The sequence below is a fragment of the Myxine glutinosa genome, chromosome 5 (genome assembly GCF_964187855.1).
Source record: "Myxine glutinosa chromosome 5, kmMyxGlut1.1, whole genome shotgun sequence".
Taxonomy (NCBI): domain Eukaryota; kingdom Metazoa; phylum Chordata; class Myxini; order Myxiniformes; family Myxinidae; genus Myxine; species Myxine glutinosa.
This window is the reverse complement of record NC_136265.1, coordinates 140,500,786-140,518,742: the sequence shown is the minus strand read 5'-3', so window position 1 is coordinate 140,518,742 and position 17,957 is coordinate 140,500,786. Positions and strand designations below refer to the sequence as shown.

Genomic DNA, 17,957 nt, shown 5'->3' with positions numbered 1-17,957 from the left:
CTGTCCGGGGTTAAGATAAGCCTGTGTCTAAGTGCCCATCTTTTCTGTGCTTTACCTCTAGCCCCTGTAATCTAACCTTTTCCGTACGAATATAATTGAGAATCGAAACATTGGTGTCTGTCATTATAATCCAGCCGTGTGTCTTCTTTTTCCTTATTGATCCAGCGTAGCGCGGCTTCGTCAAAGTTCGAGTACAATCGGGTAATTTGTGCGGACACGACGGCCATTCCGCTCGGCCCACCTTAACATCAAAGTCGTGTCTGTAACAATTGGTTGTCAGGAGTTGGATTCGAACCTGGGACTAAATTTATTTAGCCCAAATTTTGGAACACCAATTGTACTATTAGAGTAACAATTGGTGTCGAGGAGTGAGATTCGGACCCGGGACTAAATTAGTTAGGCCCAAATTTTGGGAGGGAAAATCGAGCCGGAGCGCGTACGGCGCTCGACCGAATCGATTCGGAGCGCGGTCCCGCGGTTACTGCGCTCGCCGAAATTATAACGACAAAAAAAAAAATTTGGATTTGTTTTACGAAACTCGAATTTTGCAAGTCGCGCTATGGCGGATCAAGACGGCTGGGGTCCGGTAGGGGAGAGTGAAGCAGGGTCGGTCCAGGACCAAATTGAGACACGTGAGGAGAGCGAAGCAGCGAGGGTAGCAAACGCACAAAATGGCGCCTCGCTGGTCACCGCGCCCGCGACCGTAGCAGCGCCGCCGATGGATTGGGGCCTATTTATGGAACAAATAAAGGCGCTCATGGTCCAGACAGGTGAAGACCTGAGGAATGACTTGGGGGGCCAAATGGGGGTAATGGGGAACCGGATGGAGGCTCAGAGTGAGCAATTGGGGGTAATGGGGAACCAAATGGGGGTAATGGGAAACGAAATGGGGGTAATGAGGGACGAAGCGAGGGGTACCGGTGAGGGATTAGACAAGAAATTAGAGGGGTTAGACAATGGGATAGAAGGGGTGAAACATGGGTTAATGGGGGTAGAAAATAGAATGGCTGCCCAGGAGAATCAGATAGAGGGAGTGAGAAATGGGTTAATAGGGTTAGAAAACAGTATGGAAGGCAAATTGAGGGACATGAGGGACCAAGCGGAAAGGGAAGTTAAACAAATGGAGCAGCAGATAGAGGGGGTCAGAATGGGGGTAGAAACCAAACTGGATGCTCACAGGGAGGAAATGGAGCAGATGAGGGTGGCATCTGGGCAGGAGATGCAAGTGATGGGAGAGGAGATCAGGAGAGGAGTGAGTGAGGAGGTCGGAGGAGTGCGCGAGGAGGTGAGGCACTGTAAGGAGCACATGGAGAAGGAGGTGAGAAAGGGGACTGTAAAGTTACAAGGGGGCATAGAGGACCTGACGCAGGAGGTGGAGCAGCTAACAGAGGGACAAAAAGAACTAACGGGTCAGGTAAAGAAGAACACAGCGGTAATAGGAGGGTTAAAAGCGACACAAAATGACCTAAAAAATGACTTGGTAGCGACGAAGAGGGAATGTCAGATGGTACGTGAGGGACTGACAACGAGGTTGGACGAGGTGGTAGAGGTAATGGAGACGAAGGACCGGCAGGTGAGGACGCACATGGAAACGGTCAAGGTAGCCTTGGAGGATGAGCTTGAGGAGACGTACCGGGGAATAAAAGAGGTGAAGCAGAAATTAGAAGAAGTGGAAGAAGGGATGAGCGAAATTAAGAAGCGACGGAGAGGGGATAAGAAAGAGATAAAAGAGGAGATAAAAGAATTGGTCCAAAGTCTGTGTTTGGATCGTGATGATGTGCTCATTAACCGGATGAGGGATTCGCAGGTGATGGAGGAGAAGCGAAGAGAAGGAGGACCCGGTGTAAGTGGTGACCAATATGGTCGTGCGTATGATGCGCCAGGTGATTTAAGAAGCTTGGGGGTCGAGATAGACCCGGGTGTTCGTGAGAGGCCACTGGTGAAGTGTGCGACAGGTCTGGTGTGCGAAAAAGGAGGTGTGCGAGAAAGTCCGACTCTGGGGTGTGTGAGGAAAAAGTGCACGCCAAGGAGTGAGGGTGCTGGCGAGAGTGAGTCGGTCGTAGCGAGTGTGCGAGGGAGCACATGGAAGCGCGGTGTGGTAAGTGTTACAGAGGGTGTGACGGGAGAGTGTGCGCAAGGGTGTGCGCGAGAGAGGTGTGTAACGGACAGGTGCATGAGGAAAGAGTGCGCTGTCAGAAGTAAGGAAGAATGCACACCTGTGGTGAGTGTTACAGAGGGTGTAACGGGAGAGTGTGCGTGAGAAAGGTGTGTGACGGACGGGTGCATGAGGAAAGAGTGCGCTGTCAAGAGTAAGGGTGAGTGCGCTGTCAAGAATGGAGGTGAGAGTAGTGAGAGTGACAAGGAGAGTGAGTTGGTTGTGACAGGTGAGCGAGGATGTACACCTGGGATGGAAGGATGCACACCTGGAATGGTAGAGCGTGAGTGGGAATGCACGCTGGAGTTGGTGGTGAGGCACGTGGTTGGGTGTGCGAATGAGAGCACACCTGTGATTGTCACAGAGGAGGTGACCAAGGAGGGGGCGCGAAGAGGTGTTTTGGTGAGGTGTGCGACCAACGAATGTGTGCCAAGGTGTTCGGTGGTCAGGTGTGTGACCAAGGCTGTGAGTGGAATGAGGGTACCTGGGTGTGTAAGGAAAGGTACGAGGAGCATGGAAACGGCTGGATGTGTGAGCAAGGAACGGGCTGCGGGGTGTAAGCGTCCAGGTGAAGCATCGACGGTAACCAGGTTAAAGGTTAGGTCGACTTTTAGCCGAAGCGGGCCCTCGGTGCGTGCCGGGTTTCGCGTGCCGCGAGAACCAGCGGGGATCCGAGCCACGGCGGGTTCGAAAGGACCGCCGTGCGCGACCCACGCTGGGCCTCGCTTTGAACGGCCGCGTCCGTGCTCCAATAAGCGGAGCAGGCAGCCCGATAGAAAGAGTCGTCATGGCGACCACTTTTTGTTGAGGCAGTCCGGCAGGTCGAGATCGGGACATTGGATGGCTCCACGCCGAGATGGTGCGTGGGATCTCGGCCCGGGTAAACCTCCTTCCCTGCACCGAATGCCGGACGCACCCAGCCGCGAGCACAAAATAACCAGCATCCATTGCTTGGCTTTACGAAGCCGGGCTTTGGACAGGAATTGGCGCACCGAGAGGCAGTAGTGAGTAGACTGGGTGATGAGGTTAGTGTTTTGGACCCAAAATTAGAGAAAAACAAAATTTGATGATTGGCAAGGGATTGGCAGTAGTGATTGGCAGATGATGGGTAGTGATTGGCAAATTTTTGATTTGTTGAAATTTGATGTGCAAAATTGGTAGTGAGAGACCCCCGATGTGGTGGGATGGCATCCCTGCCACCCTTCCCATGTGGGGGGCAAAGGAGCAATAGCTTATGGGGTGTATGGCAGTGAAAACTAGCCCGGGTGGGTTAGGATATTGTGTGTAGGGATCTAGAGAAGATGACCTTAGGTAACGTTAAGGTTAGTTAGTGACTGATACCTGTAGTGGGGACGCAGGTAGATTAGTGTGGATGATAATGACGTGGGAGCGCAATAGTTTAAAGGGACGACTGGGAAGCGCAAGTTTCAGAAGGGAGTAGTTAGCTGAGATGATGCCGTGTTTGTGAGAATTGAACAGGTGTGATTGCACAGGTGTGCAACTGGACAGGTGTGTGGAGCAGTGTGTGAGTAGTGAGTGTGTGGATCAGCGCGAATGCGCTTGGGGAGAGAAGGGTGCAGGTGGCACCAGGTGTGAGAGCACAGGTGTGCAAATACAGGTGTGTGGAGAGAGTTGGAGTAAGTGGTACGGAGTGGTGTGCATGGTGCGAAGGTGTGGATGGGGGAAGAGTGGACCCCTTTCACGAGTACCCGGGGCGGGTAGTGTAAGTGTTAGGTAGAGGCTACAGGTAAATTGTGGTTGGATATTGGCATCTGTGGTGCGGTTGCAGAATGGTGTTGTGGATGGGTGCATTAGTGTTGTGGAAATGGCTGGGCGTGTAGCCTGTTAGTGTGTGTAGTTGGTTGGGCACTCCACCACTGTGAGGATGTCGGCCAGGTGATGCCGCAGGTGGGCTCTGGGAGCCGGTAGAGTTGTGGATGGGGCCCGAGGATCCGGAGGATGGACCCGGGTAGCCCAGTGCCAGAGAGGGCACCGAGTGGGGAGAGTGCCAGAGGGCCTTCCCCAGGTAGTTAGGTTAGGGTAAGGAGCAGGTAAGCTCGGAGGCAACCGCAGTGGTGGAGGTGTGCAGGTGGGTAGACCCACTGGGAGAGGTACACGCCACAGCCCAGAAATTGTGCGAGGGCACCGGGAGATGAATCGGGGGAGTGAGACCCCAAATTGAAGCGCACCACAGTTTGGCCAATGGGAATTGGTTTTTAGAACCCATAGTGTAAGAGGGCCAATGGTTTGGCCGGAGAAAGACCCCGGGTAGTGTAAAGTTGTTAAAGTCATTTAGGAAATAGTTAGGATTGATGAACCTGTCGCACCATACGCAGCCACTTACCTGTGGTGATGATGATGACTCCACACCTGTGTTTTCTTTGTTTGTTGCAGGAAATGAGATTGCTGTGTGGATTTGTGAGACGCATCACGACGTGGATGAGACATTGCGGTGATTCCATCTCTCCCTCCCTAGGAGGGACTGATGTTGAATTGGTAATGGCAAATTTTGATGTTGAGTTGAAAATGGCAAATTTTGATGAGAGTTGAAAATGGCAAATTTGATTGGTTAGGAGGGAGAGAAGACGAATTTGGTATATGGGAGGAACGGGGAAGACAGTAGGGATGTTTGTTGATTTGTAAAGTAGATGTTTATGGGTAGTGTTGTGTTTTGTGGATGCAGTAAGGGGTAAGGGAGGGGCCATGTAGGTTACCTGGTGGGGGGGGCGTACGATAGGAACGTACCTGTCTCACCTGGTTCCCATGTGCCCCCAGTGTGCATCACCTTACATTGCGTGCACTTTTGCGCCCTTACCACCTTACTCACTTGTCTGCTTCTTTTGTCTCCCACCTCCGAGGATCTGGCTTTGGGGTAGAGAGAGAGGAGAGAGAGGTGCTGGCTGCGCAGTTGTGGGCCTGCACTTTCGCTGTTTGCTGCCGGGATCGATACACCATATGGACCGCAATGTTTGTGGCCACCCACAATGGACCGCAGTTCGTTTGCGGCCAAGCACCACCCGGGGATGGACCTATGGGTCAACGTGGCACCTATGCCATACAGGTGAACCACTTTTAGTTAACACCAAGTGCACCACAAGAAGAGCAAGAGACACCTGCAGGGTTAGGGGTTGTCGAATTTATTTTTTATTCCAATGAACAATGGTGACTGCACCGATTGGTGGTGGGGTGGTGCTTTTGATGCTCGGGAAGGGTGCTCTGCACGTTATTAAAGGCCGTCGGCCACAGAGCACTCGTGGGTTGGTGTATCGATGTTGGCAAGCGCGCTCTCTCTATGCATAACATCTGCATGTGTTCCTCCAAAAACAGGTCCTGGATCGTAGTGTAAATAGCAGCGTAGTCTTGTAAATAATGCTCCCTACCGGCTGTATGTTTAGTTTGAGAATTCTTTCCGGATTCGGTTATCCTGTGGGTGTGTTTCTGAGAGGAGAAGGGTGCAACGTCGCAGGGGGACATATTTACTCATTTGTGAATATCTATAAAACTGTCGCACTCAGGGTAGAGTTAATAGTAGAGGGAACTACATTGCGTGCCACACTAAAGTAGGTAAAAATTTATCGGGTCGGGACGCCCCGAGGGTAGAGAAGGGTGCAATGTTGCGAATATGGAATTTGGCCTCCATATCCGCTTGTAAATATTCCCCTATTTTCTCCAATACTCCCCAACTTTCCCTAATCCCCCATTCCCTAGTCCCATTGCATGTAAACAACAATCAGTAGAGCCGACCTTCCCCTTATTCCCCCATTAAATGTCGTGCCCAGGTCCACCGCACCACACGTAGACAACTTTCGGACATCTTGCTAGTTATTCTTAGTCTATGTCAGTTAAGGCCTCGTTTCCATTAATTATGACTCTTCGTTGCACCAGAATGTGATTATATGGCATCAGTAGTGAGTTTAGGACCTTTCCCATACCTCCTTCCATCTTCTTCAACAACTATAACTACAACAACAGAGGAGATGGGGGCGTCGCGGCGGCGCGGGGGAGGATGCGTCCTCACACCGGCTCGATTAGCGCCATTGACCACGCGCTCCACGGGGTTACCACGGAGGGGCTGGCTGTCAGCTCCTCCTCAAGGGCGGAGCCTGGTAACCCCCCGCACCCAATCAGAAGGGCGGACCGATTCCATCTGGGGCGGCGCTAACGAGCCGAGGGCGTGTCACTCCCCGCCGGATATACGCGGCCCCGCGCCGGATGTGACGTCAGATGCGCCCCCAGCTGAAGAGAAAGAAGGACCTGCGAGCGCTGAGTCAGATGCGCCCCGCCTGAGAAAGAACGTTGCCTGCGAGCGCTGAGAGAGAAAGGCCCGCCTGTGAAAGAACGTCCCCTCCGAGCGCTGTGAAACCTCCCGCATCTCTGGACCGGACCGGGTCGATTCTAACCTTTGAGCACAGGTGCACCTGGAGCCATCGACAACCGCTTTCCTGCCATCAACCCCCGTGTGAGTCAGCCTTGTCCCGTTTACCTGTCGTCTGTCCGGGGTTAAGATAAGCCTGTGTCTAAGTGCCCATCTTTTCTGTGCTTTACCTCTAGCCCCTGTAATCTAACCTTTTCCGTACGAATATAATTGAGAATCGAAACATTGGTGTCTGTCATTATAATCCAGCCGTGTGTCTTCTTTTTCCTTATTGATCCAGCGTAGCGCGGCTTCGTCAAAGTTCGAGTACAATCGGGTAATTTGTGCGGACACGACGGCCATTCCGCTCGGCCCACCTTAACATCAAAGTCGTGTCTGTAACAATATATATATATATATATATATATATATATATATATATATATATATATATATATATATATATATATATATATATATATATTCTGCCTGTCTGGCAGTCAAACAAAATTGAAAAAATCATTCCAAACAGGAAACTTACTGTTTTTAAGGACATCATCAAGAACACATACAACAAACATGAGGAACTAACATAATGTGTTCAATAAGTTGTTGTAAAAGAGGCTGCATCGCCAGCAGTAAACTTTCTAAAATACTTTTTTGTACAACCTTCAAAATCTTTATATTTTATTTAAATTCAATTATACGAATTATACGAATCAGCTGTAAGGACGAAGGACGGGAACAGTGGTGAGTTTGAGGTGAAGGTGGGAGTGCATCAGGGGTCGGTACTAAGTCCACTACTATTTGTAGCTGTGATGGAGGTGCTGGCTCGGAACGTAAAGGAGGGTTTACCGTGGGAGTTGTTGTATGCAGATGATCTGGTGTTGTTTGCAGAAAGTATGGATGGACTGAAGGAGAAGATGAACAAGTGGAAGGAATGTATGGAGACAAAAGGTCTGAAGGTGAATATCGGAAAAACGAAGGTGATGGCAAGTGGTAAAGCATGTGGTGAGGTGGAAAGAACTGGGAAGTGGCCGTGTGCTGTGTGCAGGAAGGGTGTCGAAGTGAACTCCATTCAATGTACAATATGCGCTGAGTGGGTTCATCAAAAATGTAGTGGTTTGAGAGGATCATTAAGGGTGTAGTACTGGTGAACAGGTGATTTTTTTGATTGTTTTTGTTTTTTTAGCTGAACAGTTTCCTTATAGTCTTATAAACAAGAATCATGCTATTAGAGGTCATAGAAGTACCCCTAATTATTGAAAAATTCAAATTTCAATTCAATTCAATATAATATTTTGCATGAAATTTGTTATAACTTTAATTTGCATCATTCTTTTGGGCTGAAATTTGGACAGGATATTCAGAATATCACTTCCTTTAAAGGTGTAGTACTGGTGAACTTTCCAATATGCCTCTTTAAAAAAAAAAAATGTTTTTACGGTTTAGATTCATACGTATTGTATAAACTCATTCAGTATTTCCTTTAAAATATCTAATGTTATCTTTACACGCAATTTACAAGAAATATAATATTTTGCATGAAATTTGTTATAACTTTAATTTGCATCATTCCTTTGGGCTGAAATTTGGACAGGATATTCAGAATATCACTTCCTTTAAAATGATGAAGGCTTTTGTTTATAGGAGTAGCCATTGTGGATTTATTGAAGGACAACCAAGTTTTATCTGGTAATTGGCATAATTAGCTAATTAGTGAACATTTGACATAATTTCACAAAATCCTCTCATCAGGTAGTAGAGTAACACATGTATAATACATGTACCAAGTTTTGTGTGAAAAGAATGATAGGTGACATAGAAGATAGAAGTAGAAATGTGTTCTTTGTTTTTCCTTGTTTTTTAATGACGGTCTAATTTATGCAAATTATATGCATGTAATATGACAAAGAAGCGTTGAAACTGGTCTGAGTTAAAGCCAAGATTATATCTTTCAAGAAAAACTGAAAATTAGATATTAACTTGACTTTGTTTTTGTGTAAAGGCCTCTCAAAGGTACCTATGTAGTTTTCTCAATTTTTCACCAGTACTACACCCTTAACCAGTGTGGTAGCTACATTCAAGTGTAAGGTGTGCACCGACGGAGCTGCAGATGGAGGAAATGTTGAGTTGGATCTTGGAGACGGCATGAAGCTGGAAGGTGTGAAAACATTTTGTTACCTAGGAGACATGCTGAATGGAGAAGGTGGATCAGACTCGGAAACGGTTGCTAGAGTGAGATGTGCATGGAAGAAGTTTTGGGAACTGAGTGGCGTGCTGACGAGGAGGGGAGTGTCGTTGAAGCTGAAGGGAAAGGTGTATGCTGCATGTGTGAGAAGTGTTATGATTTATGGGAGCGAGACATGGGTAATGAACGTAGAGCAGCAACGAAGGCTGGAAAGGGTGGAAATGCGAATGGTTCGGTGGATGTGTGGAGTATCGTTGAGAGAGAGGAAGACAAATGATGAATTGCGAAAGATGATGGGAATAGAGCCTGTGATGGATTCTGTGAAGGGAAACAGTTTGAGATGGTTTGGTCATGTGTTGAGGAAGGATGAAAGTGACTGGTTGAGAAGAGTGATGGAAATGAATGTAGAAGGAAGGAGAGGACGGGGAAGACCGAGAAAGACTTGGCTAAAGATGGTCGAAGAAGAAATGCGGGAAAGGGGGTTAACAAGGGGAGATGCAGAAAATAGGGCAAAATGGAGAAGATTGTCATGGTAATTTAGCAGTAATTTAGTCAGTAATTTAGCAGTGAATAACAAATTTAGTAATTTGTCTGTCTGTGAACAAGGCTAACCCCCGCTCTTGCAGGGAAAATGGCCTTAAAATGCCTGTTGTTGTTGTTGTTGTATACACTTGAACATTTAAGAACACAAATCGCCTTATTTGCACTTCCAAAACCCTTCCATTTAGCAGTACGAGGACAAGTTAAATAGGGCGGGGTATAAAGGTTAAGAAGAAGACTGCGTGAATTGCGCTAAACCTCCAGAATTTTTAAACGATCTTTAAAATCATTATTTTATTTAAATTAAAGTATATATTTGAAAACTGCATGGGGTTACATGTTCTATGAACTCTTAGTTGAGAAGTGATTCTAATGGTCACGGTAAGCCACGTCTAATGTACAACCCACTTCCACCTGATTGGCTGAAAGCGCTTGCATACAAACAATGTCTACGCGTGGTTTTACTCGGCGAGCGCTGCGTGTTGTGGATTCTCTTCATTTTGGGTTGATGTTTTTTTCGTTAAAACTTTCTCCAGGACAAAGAACTGTCGTAAATATTTCTTGTATTTCTTATATTTTTGTGAGTCCGATATGCATCCAGGAACAATTATGGTTAACCACTATGAAGTTGCCACTCCTTCGTTTAAATGCTGATAATTCTGTTTAAAAGAAAATTTGGCCTAGATTTTGCCCCAGCAATGGCAGGTTAAAAGTACCCCAACTAGCAGAAGTGAGTCACTGAAAACACACACAGCGCAGGAGCGAAAGACCTCGTTCGCATTCATACGTCATTCCGAAAATCCCATGTAAGGCAAAGATGATGGGAAATGCAGCTTTGCACCGCAAGTTGCATGATCGGCGTTACCGATTCACACTCTCCGTTACCGGAGACATCTTTCCTTAGAATTGTCACTTCACCATTCAATGGATGCATTCCTTGCCTTCTGCACGGATGGAAACGGGTGAGATCGGGGGACGGGTTAAACACTCACCAGCTGTCATGTACTGCTCAAACTTGTATCCCCAGTAACACATCTGTTGCTGGCGAAGTGAGCGCGTTTCACGTTCGCGTCGAGCAGCCTCGGTTTCCACCTCACTCAGGTAGCGCGTTCCACGAAAGAGCGTGGCCGCGAGCTGCCAGCCGTCACGCCGCTCATACGGTGTACCCAGCACCTTGGTCAGATGACCGCGCCACGTCACAAAGTCTGTGTTGAGGCTGCATGTGCAGATAGGGCCAATCGGTGTGACAACAGGAACACAATTGTCCAGATACAAGCATGTATACATGTCTGAGATATGCGGCGAACAATGACTCAAAGCAGTTGCAGAAATACAATTATTGTTTAACAAACTAAACCTGAAATTACTCATGCACCGAGAACATCTGATGAGGATTCCAACACCAACGCAGTCTGCTGGACGTATCATAACCGGGGCACCGCAAAGCTTAGGAAGGAGAGCCCCTTTCCCGACTTTGGACGTAACTGGAAGTTTTCGATTCGGCTAGGATACACCGTTGCAGCACCCAGGGGCCTACCCTTTGTTAGAAGGTACCGTGGGATCCTCAATGCCCTAGCAATTGAGCGGTGCCCTGCCATTGTACTATAGATACTGGTAATTCTGGAATACGGTACAATACAACCAAAGCTAAAAGCAAAGGAAGAAAAGTTGAATTACCGAGTTAAAATAAATATTCAAAGGTCTAAGACCACATTTTATTGATGCAATGATGGTTGAAAATGATCAAACGTCATGAAAAGAGCTTAAAAAAAGAAGAAATAATTTGCAGTGGCTTGTAGTGACGACGGTACTCGTACATCACACCAAGGTGGCCGACCAACGATTTTTTTTATGGGATCATTCCTCTTTGGGTTTGTAAAATGTACAACTTTTGTACCATACGGTGGTAGATCTTACAAAGACCGATGTCCACCATAGACCATAGGATGAAAAGGTGAATATACCCTATTTTTTGAAAACTGTGACCCCCATCTTGGAATTACACGAAATTTAGAGATTAAGTAGATTTAATGGTGCTGAATCCAAATATGAATGTTGCTAAGCCGTAAATCTGCACGTTTTAATTATAACGGTCACTTCATGTTTTTCTTCGAAATTTGACTTTTTCCATCCAAAATTGTATTTAAAACTTTTAAACAGCTTATGCAGACACAATGTCTCAAAATGTTATTTTGCAATGACATCTATCAAACTGAGATTATGCAGGACTCAAAAGGTACAGTTAAGGTAAAACAGCATGAACTTGATGTAAATTTGATGATAAATAAATCAATATAAATAAATATATATATAATAAATTGCAAACAGCAAACAGCATTGCAAACACTTTAGCCAGCATTGCAAACACTTTAGCCAGGATTGCAAACACTTTAGCAAGCATTGCAAACACTTTAGCCAGCATTGCAAACACTTTAGCCAGCATTGCAAGCACTTTAGCCAGCATTGCAAACACTTTAGCCAGCATTGCAAACACTTTAGCCAGCATTGCAAACACTTTAGCCAGCATTGCAAACACTTTAGCCAGCATTGCAAACACTTTAGCCAGCATTGCAAACACTTTAGCCAGCATTGCAAACACTTTAGCCAGCATTGCAAACACTTTAGCCAGCATTGCAAACACTTTAGCCAGCATTGCAAACACTTTAGCCAGCATTGCAAACACTTTAGCCAGCATTGCAAACACTTTAGCCAGCATTGCAAACACTTTAGCCAGCATTGCAAACACTTTAGCCAGCATTGCAAACACTTTAGCCAGCATTGCAAACACTTTAGCCAGCATTGCAAGCACTTTAGCCAGCATTGCAAACACTTTAGCCAGCATTGCAAACACTTTAGCCAGCATTGCAAGCACTTTAGCCAGCATTGCAAGCACTTTAGCCAGCATTGCAAACACTTTAGCCAGCATTGCAAACACTTTAGCCAGCATTGCAAACACTTTAGCCAGCATTGCAAACACTTTAGCCAGCATTGCAAACACTTTAGCCAGCATTGCAAACACTTTAGCCAGCATTGCAAACACTTTAGCCAGCATTGCAAACACTTTAGCCAGCATTGCAAGCACTTTGGCCAGCATTGCAAGCACTTTGGCCAGCATTGCAAACACTTTGGCCAGCATTGCAAACACTTTGGCCAGCATTGCAAACACTTTGGCCAGCATTGCAAACACTTTAGCCAGCATTGCAAACACTTTAGCCAGCATTGCAAACACTTTAGCCAGCATTGCAAACACTTTAGCCAGCATTGCAAACACTTTAGCCAGCATTGCAAACACTTTAGCCAGCATTGCAAACACTTTAGCCAGCATTGCAAACACTTTAGCCAGCATTGCAAACACTTTAGCCAGCATTGCAAACACTTTAGCCAGCATTGCAAACACTTTAGCCAGCATTGCAAACACTTTAGCCAGCATTGCAAACACTTTAGCCAGCATTGCAAACACTTTAGCCAGCATTGCAAACACTTTAGCCAGCATTGCAAACACTTTAGCCAGCATTGCAAACACTTTAGCCAGCATTGCAAACACTTTAGCCAGCATTGCAAACACTTTAGCCAGCATTGCAAACACTTTAGCCAGCATTGCAAACACTTCAGCCAGCATTGCAAACACTTCAGCCAGCATTGCAAACACTTTAGCCAGCATTGCAAACACTTTAGCCAGCATTGCAAACACTTTAGCCAGCATTGCAAACACTTTAGCCAGCATTGCAAACACTTTAGCCAGCATTGCAAACACTTTAGCCAGCATTGCAAACACTTTAGCCAGCATTGCAAACACTTTAGCCAGCATTGCAAACACTTTAGCCAGCATTGCAAACACTTTAGCCAGCATTGCAAACACTTTAGCCAGCATTGCAAACACTTTTGCCAGCATTGCAAACACTTTAGCCAGCATTGCAAACACTTTAGCCAGCATTGCAAACACTTCAGCCAGCATTGCAAACACTTCAGCCAGCATTGCAAATGGCCAGCATCGGCATCAATTGGCTTTCAATGACTTGCTATGAATGAATGAATGATCGTTTTAAGGCCATTTTCCCCGCTAGAGCAGGGGTTAGCCTTGCGGGCCCCATGACAACCATGGTTCCCTGTTTGAGGCAATGTTTTTATGGCCGGATGCCCTTCCTGACGCCAACCCTTGGTCGCCTCTTACGATGCGCAGGGATACAGTGTACCTACTCTAAATCGGGGTACACACAGTGATCATTCATCCCAGCAAGCTGGTACTCAATTTGCCGACCTCGGAAGGATGACAGGCTGAGTAAACCCCCCTGGCGTTAATTTAGCGATCGACCGGGATTCGAACCCAGGATCCTTGGATCCCAAGCCGGCACCCTAACCGCTAAGCCAACACCAGGCTTGCTATAACATGTTATAATGTCATGCACGGTCTGATCCTTTCAATGACTTGATATAACATGTTATAATGTCATGCACATGCCATAGCCTGGTGTTGGCTTAACGGTTAGCGTGCCGGCTTGGGATCCTAGGATCCTGGGTTCGAATCCCGGTCGATCGCTAAATTAACGCCAGGGGGGTTTACTCAGCCTGTCATCCTTCCGAGGTTGGCAAATTGAGTACCAGCTTTCTGGGATGAATGATCCTGGTGTGTACACCGGTTTAGAATAGGTACACCGTATCCCTGCACATCATAAGAGGCGACTAAGGGTTGGTGCCAGGAAGGGCATCCGGCCATAAAAAAAACATTGCCTCAAACAGGGAACCATGATTGTCATGGGGCCCGCAAGGCTAACCCCCGCCTTAGCGGGGGAAATTGCATTAAAACGATCATTCATTCATTCATTCAATGTCATGCATCGGCCAGAACTGAATACATTCGAATGACAACATAAGTAGCATGTGTGTATGTATAGATTTCAACATTTGTAACCTATACAAAAACACAATGCTTAAATTTCAATGAAGAGCATGGGCCCCCTATCGGTATAGGCCACAACTGGCGCATACTAAAGTACATTTGCATGTATCTACAGATGTAACCTATAAAAAAAAAGTATGCTTAACATTTCAACAGGCAGCGTGGCCCCCTCTCGGCACAGGCCAGAAATTACAAATAGATCTAGATCTAGGCCTACATGCAAATAAATGACACACCACGAAGAGCAGTAGATTTCTATGCATTTGTATCCGCACAGAAAGAAAATGTACCCAAAGGCAAAGCAAAACACTAGGCCTGGGCCTGGCTAATCTTTAATTTTTATTTATAATTCAGAAAATTACATTATACACGATGGTCATATTAATAGCCATTCAGACACCGGTAGTTCATAACATAAGAGACAAATTTTAGTCAGACAGTGTGTGTGTGGCCGAACTAGGACTCTGTTCACTTCAAGGTTTGTAATTTGTAAACCATCGTCGTCGACTCAACATGCTCAACTCAAGTGACTCAAGTCATGCCTGGTGAGAATGATGTGAACTTGAAGCTTATTTATTTATTATTTTGAACGCCATGGCACTCTGTGTATCTCTATTAATACACCAACAATTAAGCTTACCGTAAACTTCGTCAATTTTTCCTTTCTTGATTTCCGCTGCTGCTTGCTTGCTGATGTTGCAAATAAGTTTTTGTGCGCGGACCGAGGCTGCTCAATATCCAGGAAACGAACGGTGATTGGTTCACGGACGGCATGAAGGGCCAACGAACCGATCTGCGGCGCGATTTAATTGGACGAGCTAGATGTTGTAGTCAGGGCCCTTTATAGGGATATTTTGGGGCCGTTTGGTTCAAATTCTTCCAAAAGCACCAAATTTGGCCCAGATGTTGCCCATGCCATACTCTTTCGATTTTTGACGGGCGCCAAGACGGGCGCCCCCCCTCCCCCCCGGGGGCCCCATATTGGCGAAATACTAAATGGCCGCCACCCGGATTAGAGGAAAATCAGTTAAATAATCAAAAGGGTTGGAATCATGTATGATACCACTTTTCAGGGGTTTTCGAGGTCGAGGAATCCAATTATGATGTTATTTTGATGATTCGAGGTCAAGGTCATCCCTCAAGGTCATCTTAATGGTCATTTTTGAGTCAAACATGTCGGTTTTTGAGTTTTTTATCAAGATTTACGCGACGTTCACCATTTTATGTTTCTGGGTTGGGTAATCGAACTCTGACCTTATTTTTGACAATTAGAGGAAATATTTACATGTCTATTTCCTAATTTTCAGGCATATGCAGTTCATCAGTCTAATTACAAAGGTACGGATCTTGATGTTTTATGAACTGTATGCCATATCCTTGTGTTTAATTTTTGTGCGATCATGATCCGGGTTCATGTATACATGATTGTATACATGTCATAAATATGACGTCATAGGTCATGTGACCTGGCGGCCATATTGGATTTTATGAAAACCTTAAAAATGGATCCCTGCCTTCATTTTTCGATCGATTCATTTTGAACTTTGACCACTTATAGTACGCCATGTGATTGGATGCATATCCTAATTATGACGTCATAGGTCAGGTGCCATGGCGGGATGGACCGGTGCGGTCCCCGGATCATACCGCGCTTGGCGCCCGTCAAAAATCGAAAGAGTATGGCATGGGCAACATCTGCGCCAAATTTGGTGCTTTTGGAAGAATTTGAACCAAAATATCCCTGAGGGCCCTGACTATTGGTCAATGAAAATTTTACAATAATTATCGGTGATTTTATTTCATTTTCTCGGAAACGCTCGTTATAAACGCCAAGCGACATTCATAATATGTTCAGAAATAATATTTGACGAATTTACATGCGCGCATATTGTAATACCAAGCAAGGGGCTACGAAATGGAACGATAATGCACATCATCCTATGGTCTACCACCTGAACAGGAGCGAACCTTCTCAAAGGTTTTACAGCTCAATCCCAAAACCAAGTGGAGATTATATGGCATTATCCTATTGGCGCGTTGTGGGGAAATATAACGTGACCGTCCAGATTATTCCCACGTCGTACAGTACAGGACTTGTTGGGGGATTATCGGATAAACCGGAAAACTTTGTCCCACGAGACAAAAAGCAAGCGTTTCCTACAACAAACTGGGGTGTTTGCCCATCACACGCTATCATTTACTGTTGTTGACGGTGGTGGCGTAACGGGTTAAGGTGGCTGGCTTGAGATCTTAGGGTCCTGAGTTTGGGCCCCTGTCATGACCATTGAATTAACGTCAGGTGGGTTGACAAAGCCCGTCATCCTTCTGAGGTCGGGAAAATGCGTACCAGCTTACTGGCAATGGGGGACACTGCATCAGCGGCACAGACGCGCCCCCAGGAAGTGATGCAACCACCACCACCACTATTTATTATTGTTGATAAACCATTATAAACAGCCCCAATTCCCACCACATTCTTGGGGGGGTCAACCAGGGTACTCCCCTCCAAGTCTTTCACGAACCGCCTAGCCAGGCCTGACAGGCCACTGAATGGGATTTGGCCAGGAATTTGAAAGTTATTCAGGGACATAACTCCTTTTCTGTGTGCAAAGGATCTCTAACGTCCACCACCTAATTCTAGCACAATCCCCTCCGACGGACGATGTATCGCTCGGTCAGGATTCGAACTCGGGGTTAACAGCTCAGAGGCGAGGGCGAACACCTTGGAGCTAGCCGAGAAAGGTAACAAGGCTGAAAATGAGGAAGCACACCTTGGCAGAGGTAGCGAGGCTGCCTGCCCGGGCAGGGCAAAGCGAGACCAGTGACGGGACAACCACGACACGATGTGGTCCAAGCGCTCGGGACGCTGATGATCCATCTGGATATAGGCTCCGGGAACACTCCAGTCGACATCGAGGTCTATCGGGCCCTGCCAACCTCGACTACGGCCGCCGATCGCGGGATCCCCCGTCCTGCAGTCGGCCCCGGTCGCCGCACCGGCACCTCCGTTGGTCTCCGCTCCGGGGGTCTCCCGGGGGTCATCGCCGCCACGCGGAGGGGCGAAGTGTCTGAGGAGCCTGCCGTCGTCGTGGAACGTCCTCTGAGCGTCCAATGAGAAACAGCCCAGCTCTGCCGGTTGTCTGTAGTTGGGACAAGCACCGGTGTAGCCTTCAGGCGCGGTCGGCAGCGAGCGAACCCCGGGTTCCCCGACTCCCGCGACTACCACTACCACTTTATCGCCCTTATCCACGATAGATCGCTTCATGCCGCTACCCTCGGAATCCGAGAGCCTCTTCCTTCCCCGCCTCTCGCTTGCCGCCAGTCGCGCCAAACCCGTCTCGGAATGCATTCGCGTCCAGGCAACGCCGTCCGGTTTGCAGAGTTGACTAGGCCGCGCTGCTCTCTGAAGCCATTTCCACCAGGGATCCGGCTGAGGTCCGCACTTCTCGCTACCTCGGTCCGAAAATAGCAATATTCAGCTGCAAAAATGAACCGGAAAACAAACAAACCGACCAGAGATGGCTGCGAACCCGCAAGGCCCTAAGCTCGGAGTGTCGTTCTCCGCGGCTCCGCGCAGAGATGGCCCTTCCGGTCCGCGTTTTTACAAAACAATGATATTGTTAGATGTTGTTAATTTTAAAATACACGCTGTAGCAAAATACCACACGAGAAAATTGAAAATTGAAATAACTCCAAAGGGAAACGTTAATGGTATTTCGAAGTGACGTATTTCCTGAGAAAGCCCCGCCCATCAAGCACCGCCCACCAAGCTCCACCCCATCTGCCGGAAAGCTCCCCAAAATGTCATTTCAGCAAAGCT

General features: G+C 47.0%; 1 protein-coding gene across 1 annotated transcript in view; it reads right to left on the bottom strand.

Moving 5' to 3' along the window:
* The window catches only part of DXO (decapping exoribonuclease), a 104,504-nt gene extending 86,783 nt beyond the window's left edge, over window positions 1-17,721 (bottom strand). Inside the window, exons 1-2 of the mRNA XM_068116044.2 lie at window positions 16,909-17,721; window positions 10,233-10,456 (exon numbers count right to left, since the gene is read on the bottom strand). Coding sequence (XP_067972145.2) covers window positions 10,233-10,456; window positions 16,909-17,486 — 802 coding nt within the window. The 5' untranslated portion in view covers window positions 17,487-17,721. The remainder of the gene's footprint in view (window positions 1-10,232; window positions 10,457-16,908) is intronic.
* Window positions 17,722-17,957: the final 236 nt, after the last annotated feature.